We start from the raw sequence: 17,419 nt of genomic DNA on the forward strand, positions 1-17,419 counted from the left end.
GCCGTCGATCTTAGGGAGGAGGAGGAGGGAGGAGGGAGGATTCCAGTACAGCAAAAAGTGTATCTGCAGAGAGCTCCGCTATTTCTGACAGTTCCTTCACATTTACAGCGGTTAAAACATTGTATCTATTTGTTTCCGAATAAAAACATCTGTATCCTAAATGGAAACAAATAGATACAATGTTTCAACCGCTGTAAATGTGAAGGAACTGTCAGAGAACTGTCAGAAATAGCGGAGCTCTCTGCAGGGACACTTTTTGCCGGCTGTAGAAGGGATGAAAATCGGCCGATCGGGAAAAATTCGATTCGTGCATCCGAAGTTTGCTAATTTTTGGATTCGGTGCGAATCGAATTTTTCCTAATATTCGAAACGAATTCCACTTCGCCAAGTTCGATTCGCTCATCTCTAGCCATAACCATGAAGAAGGGTGCCAGTATAGACATCTACTCTACAGAGCAGCACACAAAACACACTTCCATGGAATAAACAGGACGCAATCTGACAGGAAGAGTGATCGGGAAGCATTGTCTTTATGAAAATAAAGATTTTGCAATTGAAATGATCTGAAACAAAAAGGTGGGAAAAAAAGCACCTGGAATTCATTCGGAAACACATCAAAAAAGCACATGCAGAAAAGCATCTGGAACAGATCTGGAGGACATTTTTGTGGTGTGAACTGGCCCTTAGAGTAACAAGCGGCTCCAGCTGCACAAACAAACACTGTATGGGCCAGATAACCTGTGTGAATTTTTTACATTTTATTTTTACTTTGTTTTGCTGCAATTTTGTTTTATTTATTACATTTTTTTTCACAATGCTTTTTTTTGGGTGGGGCAGTGGGATGGTGTCATTCAGTAGAGCAGATATGTCTGATGTCACTAGTTTATTTTATTTTTTAAAACTTTATTTTTTTTACATTTGGCTTTGGGGAAATATGAGGGATCTAAACAGACCCCTGAAGTCTCACATTTGAGACAGAGAAAGGGACTGAAGAAACAAAATTCCCCAGTCCCTTTCTCTGTAGCCTCAGCTGCACTGCAGATGAATGAACAGGAGGCAGATGCTCCTGTTCATTAGTAACTAGAGGGTCTCCCCATGCTGAGATGGAAAATACAAATATATAGCGACAGTACCAGCAGCTAGACACCTAATCCTATACCTGTAGGTAAATTGATAATGCTGAAAAAACGCTCCTGTTCATTGGTAACTGAAGCATAGTAAACGGTTTACAATGCTTCAATTATGAATGGACACGGGAGCGATCGCTCATGGTGTTCATTCAGAAAAAGGGGCCAGTAAATGTAATTCCCTGCTCTCCATCCTGAAGATCCCTGCCCTGTGTATCTGCAGTAGCCGTCGGGAGAGGAGAGGAAAGCGGGAAAGGAGGAAAGCCGACAGCACTGTGTGGGACCTGCAAAAAAAAAATACACACACACAAAAAAAAAAATCAATCAAATTGTATTTATTGAAATGGTAAATGGAAAAAAATCTCAGAATTATAAATACAGGTATGAAGACAATATCACTCTGATTCAATCCTCTTTTGCTGATAACACTAGATAGGAAAACATTACAAAGTCGCATTAGAAGTATACAGAGAAAATCTTACATCTATGTACAATACTCAGCCAAGGTTCAGAGTGATGCAACACAGCTGTTTTTATTTTTTTTATTTTCTTTTATAATCTTTGACCAAAAAAATCAAGGATAAAATTACTTTTGCCGTGACATCTCCTTGTCAGTGCCTTCACAGCATTAAATAAATAAAATGCTCTTAATACCAGTGAATTTTGCATAGTCACCTCTGAGATAACTAACACTTATCCATGTACCTTTATTTAAGGAGGGGGAAATATGCCCCAACGGACCCTCGTGCTGGCTCCACATCAAGTCGTGGAGCCCTACATTAATACCTGGCTAAAATGGAACAAAATGTATATATTTTATAAATAAAAGTAATAAATGCCTCATAAATTCAACACTAAAAGGCCAGATATTGCCATAAATATGTATAATAAATTTCATTTTGAACAAGGTGTTAAAGAACGAGGGATGGCAGGATTTTATAGCAACCAATCAGTCTTGCAATGCCATGCGGTTATCTGCACATATGGGATTAGGTGCAAAATACGAGAGCACACCAATGCTGATCACACCTAAGACCTGGAGAATGAAAGTCAAAGTGGGCCTCATTATGTGACGTATTGGGCACATACACCATGAGCTGCATGCAGGCAGCTAATAGAAGTCTATAGGGATGCAGCTGCACAAAGACTGTTCATTCTAATTTGAGAGGCAGCCATGAATGCAGTCTGCATTCGGTGCCGCTCTCCCCCTGCACACCTGCTGAATGATGACATGAGACTGTCTGTGGACCCTCTGCATCCTCATGGACTTGCATTGGCTGCCTGCATAAAACAGGCCATTTATGGTGTACGGGCCTCCACATCTGTATGAGTTGGGCCTTAATGAGGACCCATCTCTTTCATTAAAGGTATGTAAATGTGGCAATTTTTCCAATTTGCTCCCGTTTTGGTCCGATAAATATATACTTGAAAGGGTTTTGTTGCCTTGCCGGATATTCGGTGAGCTTGCCAGTTCCCGTGCTGTTTTGCAGCGCTGTTCCAAGCAGTGTATATGAAGTACTGTTCTGTGATTCCAGCACACCTCCCAGTCCTAGGGTGCCAACCCCGCTCCTCCATAGATACAGTAAACTGAGCAATCGTTATAAGACAGGAAATGTATTACTGGCAGGATCACTAGGTAAAAAAAAAATTATGTAACAACCACATATAAGGAATGGTAAGAGGAGATATATTTAGGTTTTTTTTTTCTTGGGTTTAGATATACTTAAAGAGTTCCACCCAAAAGTGGAATCTCTGCTTGTTTGGCTCCTCCCCCCACTCCACTGCAATATTTGGCACCTTTTGGGGGTGGGTTACCTGGTTTTGACAGGTATCCGCTCCCACTTCCGGCTCAGTTTGCCACAGCGAAGTAAGACGGAAGTTCCGCCCCATTCCTTCCTGCAGTCTCCTGGGAACCTTCACAGGTCCCAGAAGACTGCCAGACCAATCAGGAGGCACAGCGTGACTCGCACATACTCAGTGGGCATCAGGCTGTGAAGCCGCAAGCTGTCACAGCCTGGTGCCCACAGTTGAGATGACGGTGCCGTGAAGAGGAGACGGGACAGGTGAGAACATCGCTGGACCCCGGGTGTTTATTAAATGTCAGCAGCTATGGTTTTTGTAGCTGCTGACTGTAAATAAAACACAAAACCGGCTGGAACTTCGCTTTAATATATTCTGGAGAAGAAGTCTGGAGCTAGGCAGGTTAGCTATTTCCAGAGGTATCGCTCCAGCGATGAGCGGTCCTTGTTATCTTCAGCCACCAAATTTCTGGACTACAATGACAAAACTTTTTTTTTTTTTAATTTAATTGATTTCTTAATTCAGTTGTGGGATCAATTAGGAAAGTTGTCGGAGACATGCAAACTATCAGGCTTTAGGTGCACTTTACTAGTTACGGACAACAAAATCAAATGTATCTTCATATTTTTTTTTTTTTTTTTTTAACTTTTCATACAAGAGGCTCTACAAGACCCATGACCCCACGGGTGTGTGAATGTCTCAGCCATCTCAAATAATCCCCATAATGTGTGAAATATGGGAGAAATGTCAGTTTTATTGATTTCCAATTATCATCAGCTCCATCTAGTGGTCATAATGCTGTATTTTCCTTAAATACTGGAATCAGGAAAACACTGCATTATGGCCACTAGATGGAGCTTATGATCATAGGAAATAATTAGAAATTAACCCTTTATTCTTATTCTGGATGGCTGTGCAAATGTGAAGACATATGCATAGCAAATAATTTAAAAAAATTCCCCCCTTAAAGCAGCCCAATTGAAAAAACAAAAGGGTAATATTGGAAAGTTAGGTGTTTAAGTGACACTGTGTGCTGGTCCATTCAAGTTTAAATTCAAGCTGTCAGGACGCATTGGGGTAATTTCTCAGGCATTTTACAATTTTATTACTCCTGATGATAAAATCCAATGGGTCCTGACAAAGTGTTCCCAAAACCAAGAAAATTTAATATATTTCAGCTTACCAGTCCTTAAGTGTGCTGGCTGCATTAGGTCCCCCCCCCTCCCTTTTTAAGACTTTTGTTCGCCATTTATTTTTATCTGCCAGTAACAAACTTTTTGTCCTAGGGCAACAACGCTCATTCACTGTGCTTTATTCCGGAGGCACACTGTTGTCACCTTAGGCTGCTCATTCCTGATAACACGCTCTATACTGCATGGTGCAGCTCACAGAAGTTAGCTAAAAAACACTGCTTGGCATTTCAGTGCAACACAGAAAACCAGTGCAACACAGAAAACCAGTGCAAACCAGGATCAACAGGTATTAATTGTGTACTTGCAGTGTTTTTTTTATAAATACCCAAACATGGGAAAATGTGGATGTATTGCAGAGATGTACTGAATATTTTCTGTTACCCATACATACACTTTAGTGCCGGTTCACACTGATGCGGTGCGGGATTCTCAGTGAATTCTGTGCATTTCCCGCAACGCTTCACAATCCCACTGTGGTCATGTGAATGGCTGCCTGGTATCTCTGTTACATGAACGACACCCCAAAAACAGTTTGCAGAACACAGTGCGATTGGCTGAATTGGATTGCATGGGTGTGAACACCCATGATATCTGATTCCAGTGCGGAATAAGTCGCTGATCACTGCCGATCAGCGACATAGGTGCATGCACCTTTCCTGCTGGTGCGGTAAGATTTGACCCATGCAAAATGAATGGCTCAAATCACACTGCAAAAAAAAAACGTGATTTGAACAGGAATGCGGTGCGATTTCGGTTTCCTGCCCCGCAAACAACAGTGTGAACCGAGACTTAATCATGGAGACCCAGTATTACTAAACTCCTTTACAATACATTACAATATCTCAAATTTATTCAATAACATATTCCTGTATTCCAATAGATGATAGGAGTGTTGCCACAGTATAGTCAACGAAGAGTATCTGAAGAATTTATTTTTGTGGGCCAGCCCAATGTACATCCTATCAGATTCAAAGGAAAAGGTGACAATACTGAATTATTAGAAGCAAAAAGATGTGAAATTATGAAAATTGGAAGGAGAAATGAAGTGAAGCTGTTGCACCCATTGGTCAGAAAAGCCTCTCCTTGTCAGGCAGCACAGTGGGCTAAGCATTAGTACGTCTTGGTCAAATGAAACCAGGAGCCCATGTACTATGAGCTTAAGTTCCCTCTGGATGCTCTGGTTTCCTTCCAAAAGATAAAAATTGTATGTATAGTGACCCTCCTGCATGTATAAGCTCTGTAGACATATGGGCTCTCCGAGGCAGGGAGTGATGAGAAGAAAACACATTTTTCCTTCATAAGAAAAACAATACAGTCATTGCTACACAAAGCAACACACAACTCCACTTCTGGTCCAGTATAGAAAGAAATCTTCAGAGAAATACAGAGGCCACCAATACTGATCTCAGTCTAAAAATGCCCAATGCTTTGCTGTGGATGTGCAGATCAGTAAAAAGCATAATTTGTAATTCCAGCATGTGTTCCAAGTCAATGTCTCAAAAAGAACTGGAGCCTTTAAAATGGATGTAAAGGCTAAAGGTTTTTTACCTTCATGAATTCTATGCATGAAGGTAAAAACCTTCTGTGTGCAGCAGCAGCCCCCCAATACTTACCTGAGCCCCATTTTGATCCAGCAATGCGCACGAGAGCAACGGCCTCCTGGGTTTCTTCCTCCACCTTGGCTGAGATAGAAGTGGGAGCCCTTGGCTCCAGTTACTGTCAAATCACAGCCAGTGAGGCAATGAGGAGAGCGGGGGCAAGGCAGAGCAGTGCTCTGTGTGTGAATGGACACACAAAGCAGTGGCGGCTTGCTATGGGGGCACTTGGCAGGAGGGAGGGGGCAGGAGCGCTGGTGGGGGACCCAAGAAGAGGAGGAGGATTGGGGCTGCTCTGTGAAAAACCATTGCACAGAGCAGGCAAGTTTAACATTTGTTAAAAACAAATTAAAACAATTAAAATCTGCCTTTAATATCACTTTAATTCAGCACCCCAGCCAGGTAACAAGCATTTTCAGAACTGGCAGCCTCTGTATGTTCTCTGTATAGACGGTCTCTAGAATAAATCTGCTGCAGGTGCATCCACTTGGGGATTTGCTTCCACACAGCAGCGGCAACCTTAAAAGCCTCAATTTACGGTGGAATACAGGGCCATTTTTATAGGTAACGTTCTAACACATGGTTAGGCGACCTCAGCACTCCAGCTCAGGTGAATCTAGAAACCTCACCATGCCTCTGGGAGTTCTTGTGGCTGTCCATCTTGCAACGCCTCATGGGACTTGTAGTTCCACAACAGCTGAAGTGCTGAGATTTGTCTACCCCTGCATAACAAGTCCCAGTAGCGCTGAAGCTTTCCTGCACATTCTTACTGGCCAGTTAAAGAACATCATAGTGATAAGCCATTAGAGACATGAGAGGTGGGACACCAAAACTTCCTGGACATTTTGGAGATTTTCCTTTCAGCCATATTAGCAGACATTTGTAAGCTGCTGCAGTGAGGTGTACCTCCAGATGCCTGCACTATATACCCATAGCAGTTGTTTGTTACAGATGCAGAATGCTTTAAAAGCTGAGCTTCAGAAATTCAGCTCCTCTGTAAAAAGTGAACACATGCTATGAGTTAGGTCCAACGAGGTGCAGGACATCTCCTGGACTTCTCTATTTAGATCTGACAGCTTTACAGAACTCCCAGAAGACAACCATCGCTGTAGTTCCAGGACCGACACTGGACCTTTTGATCTCTGCATCTTCAACTTTAGAGTCGTTGCAGCTGCAATGCCTGCCCGTCCGCTCCTCCCGCCCAATCACAGACATCCTTGTATTATATAAACGCATTCATAACATACAAAGGCTTCTGTGAATAGGCAGCAGAGGAGAGGGTTGGGCATAGCGGTTATGTGTGCTTCTCTCCTCTCAGAACGGCAAAGTATCCTCCAGCAGAGCTCTAAACCTGTCAGATGTAAATAAAAGATAAGTCCAGGCCGTGGTATGCACCTCATTGGACTTATTTGATAGTGTGTCTACACATATTACAAAGTGGCTGAAATATGGAAATACTTAAGTGTAAGCCAATCTAGGCAACAGAAGACTCCTGGCACTGACTCTAAACGACAGACAGGATGTTTCGAACACAAAACAGAAATCACTTTTCATCTAGGCAAATAAAATCTTTCCAGAAATGATAACTTTAGCATGACCCGCCATGTTACTGGCTTAGGGCATGCTCACTGTGCTTTCAGAATCCCGCTAAAGAAAATAAAAATCCCAGCATGCATCGCTGAGTTATGAGCTGTGAGAGGTTCTGCTGGGTGTAGTTACTCTTGTGATGGCATTTCTATACACTGGAATCCATCTTCCACTTTGGCCGTAGTGCTGACAGAGTTCAGATTTTGCTTGACAATACTGTTTTAAATGACAGCTCACCGGCAACGGGTTACAACAGAAACAGTCTATGCTGCGCAAGGTTCAAAACATGGCAGTTTTATCTAATGTTTGAAAGTTAATAGTTTGTCCAAAATCCTTGAATATTTGTTATTAATGTTATTTTACCACTCTGTTTTATTTGGCAATTTAAGCTTTAAAAAAAATACAGCAAAACATCTGAAAATCTGTATAAAAACTGAGGTAACAGCAGAGTGCATAAAACTTCTCTTGTATACCTTAAAAAAAAAAAAAAAAAAAAAAATCTTCTCTTGTATAAAATCTAACCATCAGTCTGCTTGGAAAGGTATAGCTTGCTGATCCTGCGGAAGCTGAGCGATCCAAAAGCTTGCAGTCTTCCCAGCACCAAGGGGGCAGCATTGAGTTCAGTTCAGACAATCGGAAATGCTCAATTGTGCAGTCAAAGTTACTCATTCCCATTGACTTGTTTCTCCGCCTGTTCCAGGACTTGCTGTAGAATGTCATCAATCACATCAACTTCATAGTCCATCTGTTCTAAATTCAGATCCGGCATCAGCATGGTGAGTAACTGGGCAACGTTAACTCTGAGCGTCCGAAGTTTTGTGCTAGAAAGACAAAAGATTTTATACATATATATTTATGTTTGAAACAAAAAAAAAAAATCAATTTTTTGAAACGTATTCTCACAAAGTGAAACAGTCATAAATCTCCAATACATTGTCCAATAACGTGGAACTTCATGCCAGCTAAGCAGGGAGTGACTTCTTGACATTGTGCAACCAGAACACACAACCCTTTTTAATATCCATTTCCACTTCAGCTTTGGAAGATTTTATCACCTTCATTTTTTTTTCTATTCAGCACTGCGTTACTTTAACTAGTAATAATGCAGTCATGCAACACTGAACAAAATGGATTTTTTATTTTCTCCCCCCACAAAATTACCTCTCTTATGGTGTTATTTGATCACCACTGGTTTTTTTAATTTAAAAAAAAAAAAAATGTTATAGTCTTTTTATGTTTATATACTTTTTGCTATAAAAAAAAAAAAAAAAAACATGCCTAATAAAAAAAATTTAAATGAAATTTCTTAAATAAATTTAGGCCAGAATGTATTCTGCTATGTCTTTGTAGACGCTATAACTTTGACACAAACTTATTGGGATTTTTTGTTACCAAACAATGGTATATAGATATAAAAAGTCTGTTAAAATGTCAGGTTTCTGTGATGTACAAAAATGAGACAAAGATAAATCATTTCAGAACTTTTTCCACCTTTTAACGTAACCTAAAAACTGTACAACTCTGTTGAACAACAAACTGAAATCTGGAGGGAAGTAAAAATAAATAAATCAAAAACTAAAATAATATGGTTGCATAAGTGTGCACACCCTTAAACTAATACTTTGTTGAAGCCCCTTTTGATGTGATTCCAGCACTCAGTCTTTTTGGGTATGAGTCTATCAGCATGGCACATCTTGACTTGGCAATATTTCCCACTCTTCCTTGCAAAAACACTCCAAATCTGTCAGATTGCGAGGGCATCTCCTGTGCACAGCCGTCTTCAGATCACCCCACAGATTTCGATTGGATTCAGGTCTGGGCTCTGGCTGGGCCATTCCAAAACTTGAATCTTCTTCTGGTGAAGCCGTTAAAAAGATAAACCACTTCAGAAGTTTTTCCACCTTTAATGTGACCTATAACTCCACAACTCAATTGAAAAACAAACAAATCTATGATGGGGGGGGATGTAAACACAAAAAAAAATAAAATGTGGTTGCATAAGTGTGCACACCCTCTTAACTGGGGATGTAGCTGTGTTCAGAATTAAGCAATCACATTCAAAATCATTTTAAATAGGAGTCAGTACCAAAGGAGCTACAGGAATATCTGGCAAGTACTGGCTGTGTGGTACATGTGACAACAATCTCCCATACTCTTCATATGTCTGGGCTATGGGGTAGAGTGGCAAGACGGAAGACTTTTCTTATGAAGAAAAACATCCAAGCCCGGGTACATTTTGCAAAAACACATCTGAAGTCTCCCAAAAGTATGTGGGACAATATGTTATGGTCTGATGAAACCAAGGCTGAACTATTTGGCCATAATTCCAGAAGATACGTTTGGCACAAAAACAACACTGCACATCACCAAAGGAACACCATACCCACAGTGAAGCATGGTGGTGGCAGCATCATACTTTGGGGCTGTTTTTCTTCAGCTGGAACTGGGGCCTTAGTCAAGGTAGAGGGAATTATGAACAGTTCCAAATACCAGTCAATATTGGCACAAAACCTTCAGGCTTCTGCTACAAAGCTGAACATGAAGAGAAACTTCATCTTTCAGCATGACGACCCAAAGCATACATCCAAATCAACAAAGGAATGGCTTCACCAGAAGAAGATTCAAGTTTTGGAATGGCCCAGCCAGAGCCCAGACCAGAATCCAATCGAAATCTGTGGGGTGATCTGCAGAGGGCTGTCTACAGGAGATGCCCTTGCAATCTGACAGATTTGGAGTGTTTGTGTAAGGAAGAGCGGGCAAATATTGCCAAGTCAAGATGTACCATGCTGATAGACTCATACCCAAAAAGACTGAGTGCTGGAATCACATCAAAAGGGGCTTCAACAAAGTATTAGTTTAAGGGTGTGCACACTTATGCAACCATATTATTTTAGTTTTTTATTTTTACTTCCCTCCAGATTTCAGTTTGTTGTTCAACAGAGTTGTACAGTTTATAGGTTACGTTAAAAAGTGGAAAAAGTTCTGAAATGATTTATCTTTGTCTCATTTTTTTACATCACAGAAACCTGACATTTTAGCAGGAATGTGTAGACTTTTTATATCCACTGTGTATACTGGAATTTTTATTTTTTTATACTAGTAATGGCAGTGATCAGCAACTTATAGCGGGACTGTGATAGTGCGCAGGCAATCTAACGCTGACACTTTGTGGATACTAACTGCCACTGACATCACCAGTGAAAGTATCACAGCGATCAGTGCTAATGCTATACACACTCCATGTACTAATGACACACTGGCTGGAAAGGGGTTAACATCAAGGGGCAATCAAATTCTTAATTTTATGCTTAATGTTTACTGTGTGTAAAGTGTGCTGATTTTACTGAGCAATGTGCCTATTTTCACTCCCTACTTTGCAGGGAGAAAAAAATAAATAAATAAAAACGGCACATTGTTGGTGTCTGTATATAGCCCTTCTCTTCTGTCATTCGCTCAGAAAAATCTGGCCAGGACCGCAGATTGGCTTGTGCTTTGGTCAATAACAGCACAACCAGAGTGGCACGCGCACGTCCCTACCTGGAGATGCCAGATCACGTACATGTATGTGATCTGGCGCAGAAGAGCCACTGGCCCATAATATATTTGCGTGGGCTGGTCAGTTAACCTCCCTGGCGGTCTGATTATTTCAGATTTTTGGAGCTGAAAGCGGTACCATTATTTTGCATGGAAATATGTAGTTTTTTTATTGTAGGCTGTATTTTTTAGGAATAACTCACTGAAATCTGTCCGAACAAGAGTCTAGTAAACATCCCGGGTATGATAAAATTTGAAACACGAAATCGTAAATTATAATTTAATAATCATAAAAAATAATATAATAATACATTTAATTCAATAATATAATCAAACCAAAAACACTGAAATTTGAAATATAGCGCCAAGTTCGCACATCACTGAGCAAAGTCGCAAAATCGTTTTCAGTGTCTGATGACGAATTTCTCCCACGAATCATTATCACTCAATTCTGCAAGTGGTTCTGATTTACTATCGCTGTTCTCTAGCTGATCTAAAACCGCTTTTGACCTAAAGGGACACTTTTTGGACGCCATGGACTTTTCTCTGTTTCCAGGCAGAAATAACATTCAAAATGCAGGCAGGGGACAGGACAGAGCACTCGAGACAAAATGTATGTGAAATGGGTTGAAACAGCAATGTTTTACTATGTAAAATTTGTTTGGAAAAAAATGACATTTTTTTAAATTTTCAAATTTCCCGCCGCCGCCGCCCGTACGTCCCGACGTCACAGGGACCGGAACACAGAAGCCGGATGCCGGCATCGGCCGGAGGAGATGGCCGGGGACGCTGCAGGGGACACATCGCGGGAGCGAAGGACAAGGTAAGCTCTGCAGGGACTCCCTATGCAGCACCGCATGGTAAGCCCGAGTGTAGCTCGGGGTTACCGCTTTTGGTACTGACATTTTACCCCGAGCTACACTCGGGAATACCGCCAGGGAGGTTAAGCTGTAGGGTATATCAGTGTATTGCATTCTGACTTGTTGCAAAGTTTTGCATGAAAAATATTTATTTTTTTATGCGAGTACATAATTGCTTGTTATATATTTATATCTTCAAGGTTATTTATTTCATACACCGGTTTGTACATTCTCCTTCTAGTGTCCATCTATATAAGACAATGCAATCAGCACCACTGGCTAGGAATTGGTGCTGACACTAAAACCAAAAGGCAAAGCATTTTTTTTTTTTAGTCTTAGAGTGGAGAAACATTAGAAGACCAGTCAGGTTCACCAGTTGGGTTCAAAGAATACGAAGCGTTCTGGGATGGACTAGAGGAGAGGAGGGGTGAGCGAATGACAAGATAGCTGTTGTGTAGAACCACCAGTCTCATGTTGGAGAGCTGAAAGTATAGCAAAAGCTATACTATCGACGATCAATGATAGCGTGAATTGCAAGCAACAGCCAGTGATCCAGGAGGATACATACATTTCCTGAGAACGATTTGCAACCCAGGCACCCAAAAACCTAAACGTTTTTCTTTAATGTAGATATTCATATCAATAAATGTAAATGTTTTAACATGTCTTTTCTGTTTAAATTCTATTATATAGGGGCAGCCATATCTTCTCTTTACATATGCAGGTTCTGCTTCCTGCCCAGTAGTGCTGCACAACGAGTGTGCTTCACTGCGGTCTATAGGTCAAGTCTGAAAACAATAGGCTTTCTATAAAGGCTAACTGAGCTCATCATATTACCAGACACACAGGTGACCTCCAAAAGGATCTATTACAACTCTCCATAAAAAAAGTATAAATAATCTGAATACGTAGCTGCAAGCATGCACCAATACCAATTTTTCACTCCATCTATGGAACACAGTAATAGAGTATTTGTCACTGATATCAATGCTATTTGGATACCTTGTGCTCTAATTTGACTATTGTGTTGTCTGGTCAGTTTGTTTCAGTGCTGACTTCCACATGCCACAGATGGGGTTTATAGAGGCTTGAAATTTTAGACCTTAGGCAAATTTGTAATGAAAAATTCTCCGCTCTGATTGGATGAGGTGAACAAATGGGGTGGTAATGTCATGATCTCCATTTTGTCCAATCAGAGAACACCTTGTATTAACCGCTTGCCGCCCTGCCACTGTATATATACGTGTGCAGGGCGGCACTGGGGCGCAAAACCACGTTTTAAAACGGGTTCCGCTCTCCCGACGTTTTCACCGGCAGGGGGCGCACCCGTGACACCATTCGATCCCGGAGGGATCAATCATTAGATTTCAGCCAGTGATGTCTGGCTGAAATCAGATGATCGGTCCCTGTCCTGTGTTGACATTTACACAGGACAGGATATGATGTCATTCTTCTCTGCCTGGACACATTCCGTTCCAGACAGAGAAGACACAGTAAATGTGAGTAAAACACTACACATTTACAGTTAGAACAGATTTTTACTGATCACTGTATCTGTGTCACTGGCGACTTCCAATAGTGTTAGCGCCCCTCCCAGATAGCGCCAGTTTGCCCGCCAGTACGCCAGTAATCCCATTTAACCCCTTGATCGCCCCCCCCCCCCCCCAGTTAACCCCTTCACTGCCCTGTCACCAGTGTCATTGATTAGAGTGAACAGATTTTTACTGATCACTGTATTAGTGTCACTGGTGACTTCCGATAGTGTTAGCGCCCCTCCCATATAGCGCCAGTTTGCCCGCTAATGCACGGTATTTTTTTTACCAAAAACATGTAGCAGAATACATTTTGGCTTAAATTTATGAGTAACTGAGTTTACGATATACTTTTTATAGCTGAAAGTAGAAAATATTGTTTTTTTTCAAAATATTTGTGTTTTTTTTGTTTATAGCGCAAAAAATAAAAAGCGCACAGATAAAATACCATCAAAAGAAAGCTCTATTTGTGTGAAAAAAAGGATGTAAATTTTGTTTGGGTACAGCATTGCATGACCGCACAATTATCATTTGAATTAGTGCAGCGCCAAACAGCAAAAAAAGGCCTGGTCATTAAGGGGGGTAAATCCTCAGGAGCTCAAGTGGTTAATTAAAAAGAAAGAAGAAAAAAAACAAAAAAAAACACAAGGCTTTCTATAAACGGCAGCAGTGCCAAGAGAAAACTCCTATGGTCAGTGCGCAGTCGGGAAACCACTTGTCACAGGACTCAGAAGATCACAGCAATCACTACTGTGATTGTCAACTTCCCAGCCGTTGCTCTGGGACCAAAGGTGCACCAAACCAAGGATTAAGATCATTCCTGGAGCTCAGCTTTAGTTGTCAGTAGTCCTAGTTGAAGTTCACAGCAATCTGCGGCATGGAAGCCTGCAGCTAGGAAATCAGATAATAAAACAAAGACAACATGTAATAAAGCAGGAGATACCTTTCATCTTTTGATGTACTGGCTAAGGCCGTGTTCTGGATCTCCTTCTTTAGTTGTTCCACTTTAGTTCTAAGTTTGCCATTTTCAGAATCCAGCTTAAATTTCTGTTGCTTCAGCCGCTCAATCTGTGACAAGAGAGAAAAACTGAAATGAAGAAGGTCCCGTTTAGTGGATGTAAAGGCTCAAGGTTTTTTTTTTTTTTTACCTTCATGCATTCTATGCATGATGGTAAAAAAACTCTCTCTGGGCAGCATCCCCCCCCCCCAGCCTACCCCAATACTCACTTAAGCCCAGTCTCGATCCAGCGATATGCACTGGAGTCTCGGCTATCCCCGGACTCCCTCTCCTCATTACGTGAGACAGAAGCGAGAGCCACTGGTTCCCACTGCTGTCAATCACAGCCAGAGAGCCAATGAGAAGAGAGAGGGGGTCCAAGTCGTGGCTCCATGTGTGACTGGATACAACAAGCAGCAGGTTCCCCCCCATAGCAAGCTGCTTGCTGTCGGGGGCAAACGGCAGGATGGAGAGTCCAGGAGCACCGGCAGGCGGGAGAGGCCAGGAGCACCGGCAGGCGGGACCCGAGAAGAGGAGGATCCGGGCTGCTCTGTGCAAAACCACTGCACACAGCAGGTAAGTATAGACATGTTTGTTATTTAAAAAATAAATAATCCTTTATAATCACTAACAGCCTAAAACAAAATTTAGATTTCATTAGAGATCTTCATCTGCAGAAGAGCACTAAAATCAGTCTGCTGGGCAATAGGGGGTTAGGAATAAAACCTGTAAGGAAGGAAAAATAAAATCATTCTGCGAGTGGATGAGATATAGGGGAGGGTCAGTGATATCACACTCGCCATCTTGTCTAATTAGAGAATGCTTTGTATTCATTCAGAAAAGCAAGAATTTCATGAGTCTGGCGATGAATGAGGCAAAAAAAAATAAATAAAGAGAAACTAAAGTCTAATTTTAAAAAACTGAGCAAGCATGCTCTTTATTACAGAAGAGAAAAGTGGAGTCTCTTCTGCAATAAAATACACCTATCTGCCTGCTCAGTCTTCAGTAGAATGTACAGTGAAGGTGCACCTGCAGCTCAGTTTACATTCTTGCGCATGCACAGAAGAGGTATAATTCCAGTGGCCATTCAGACTGGCACTTGAAAAGTCTGGGAAGAAGCTGCTGGCGAGGCACCTCACGGGTGCATGACCATTGAAGTAACTATTGCTGTTTTTAGTTCGATTTCAAGAGCCAGTTCTCACCAGCAGCTGCTAATGCACTATAAACAGTGCACAGCATTGTAAGCCTGCTAACCTTTCATTGGTGCAGTAGTAAACTCAGATTTTGTACTTGTACTTACTGGTAAGCCTATAATACTGGCTGACTGTAGGAAAAGTGAATATCTCCTAAACATTTAGAGATATTCACATTGGAAGCAGCCGGTAACATCCCAGGAACTTAATTCAAAACACTGTGCTGTGGCCACCGTGCACATGGGCAGAAGCGATGTTATCGAGGCTTGGCCATTCAAAACAGTCGGAAGCCGGGAACCCAGAAGGAAGACCATGTGAAGATGGAAGCTCTGTAAGTGGGGATAGCGTGCTGCTGAATGGCTTCATTTTAAGAGAAGTCTGCCATGATGTGCTAGTATGTGGTGCATACTACAATTAGGCCTAAACCACCCAGGGCCCCACAATTTTCTGTTTATTTCACTGGCTGCAATGTGATGCAGTGGATTGTGTTGCACCACCCTGCAGTGCTATACGTTTTTCAATGCACCCAACTACAACATAGTGGTTTGAACTTACATCAAGGGGATCAAGGCCTTTTGACTTGTCTTGCAATGGGACTGCGCTAGTAAAGGCTGGTGTGAAATGACCCTATTATATTAAAAAAAAGAATAAATGCACTTTTTTTGCTTTATTATTTTTTTGTTAGGGATCTGTAAAGAATTGTACCCACAATCAGCAGATCATGGGTGTAATGCCACAGTCCTGCAGACTGTCTGCCCGTACCTCCGACACAGGACTACCTAGAGCTCTCAACAGCGCCCTGGAAGTTCATTGAGAACTACAAGCCGACAGCTGCAAAGGCTGTCGGGACTTTGTTTTCTCACTCACAGAACGCTGTGAACGGATTTTCAGATTGTGACAGACAGCGGGGTGAGAAGACGACCCCCCCCCTAGCTGTCACAATGGGGGGATCGGGGGGTGCAGAGGCCGATGCAATTGTAACAGGTTAAACGTAACAACCCTGAATATAAACAGGTTACAAAAAGGTGAACTTAGCCTTTAACACATATTTTAGAGTGGAGCTTTGGAGGCAAGTTTGGGTCATGTCTGAAGACTAATTTAAATATGTATAAAAGAAAAAAAAACAAAAAACAAAGACCCCACCATATTGTCCAAGGAGCATACCTCAGACTTGTATTGATCCCGCTCAGTGCAGCAAGCGTCAAGCTGGCGGAACACTCCATCGAGCTGGATTGCCATTTCATCTACTTCACTCTGGGCATTTGCTTCGGCCTCGTTTACCTGGCTGGCCCCCGGCTCAGATTTCATTGCCTGCAGCGTGCTGCACAGAGTTTTCAGCCTGTGCACCTCTTTTAGGGCTTGTTCATAATTGGATACCATTTGTTTGCTGGACATGTCTTGTATGGGCTCCAGTGTAGTTTGAATACAGGCCTGGGAAGTCTCTTTCTTCACTTGCTGGCCTAATGCCACAGCTAACTGGTCCTCCAGATGCTTCACCTTTGCAGTGAGCGCCTCACATTGCTTATGGTAATAGTCTGCAGAGTTTTGGTTGTTTACATGGTGAAGTCCATCTTGTGTGGTGGTTCCATTACAATAGCTGTAATCGGTATTGGGCACCTGCTGGCTTTCCTGCAAGTTGGCATAGCCATTGGAATCTACTTCCTGTTTTATATTGGTTACTCCTCTGTCTGTCTGGGTGGTGGCTACAGTCATTACTCCTGTGTTCAAACTAGGAACGGTGCTGTTTGAGGGTTTGGAATTATCGTTGGGTTTGGGAGTGCTGTCCTCTTCAATGATGATAACATCAAAGTCAGTAGCTGTATCTTCATCATCATCGCCATCTGGTAGCTCAATAGTCTCTGGTATAGTCATATGAGACTTTTTAGCAGGGGTCATCGAAGATTCAAAAGCACCTGGACGTTTGAGCCTATGGTGACAAGAGGAGGCAGGTAACATTAGTAAAACCTCAAAAACACCAGAGTATGCGAAACTGGCCATATG

General features: G+C 41.9%; 1 protein-coding gene across 1 annotated transcript in view; it reads right to left on the reverse strand.

Annotated features, from left to right (window-relative positions):
* Window positions 1–1,446: 1,446 nt before the first annotated feature.
* The window catches only part of MORC3 (MORC family CW-type zinc finger 3), a 113,990-nt gene continuing 98,017 nt past the window's right edge, over window positions 1,447–17,419 (reverse strand). Inside the window, exons 15-17 of the mRNA XM_089677924.1 lie at window positions 16,583–17,345; window positions 14,172–14,296; window positions 1,447–8,123 (exon numbers count right to left, since the gene is read on the reverse strand). Of these exons, the coding sequence (XP_089534050.1) occupies window positions 7,964–8,123; window positions 14,172–14,296; window positions 16,583–17,345 (1,048 nt within the window). The 3' untranslated portion in view covers window positions 1,447–7,963. The remainder of the gene's footprint in view (window positions 8,124–14,171; window positions 14,297–16,582; window positions 17,346–17,419) is intronic.

The sequence above is a fragment of the Staurois parvus genome, unplaced genomic scaffold (assembly GCF_062004578.1).
Source record: "Staurois parvus isolate SC_StPar_1 unplaced genomic scaffold, SC_StPar_1.0 ptg000195l, whole genome shotgun sequence".
Taxonomy (NCBI): domain Eukaryota; kingdom Metazoa; phylum Chordata; class Amphibia; order Anura; family Ranidae; genus Staurois; species Staurois parvus.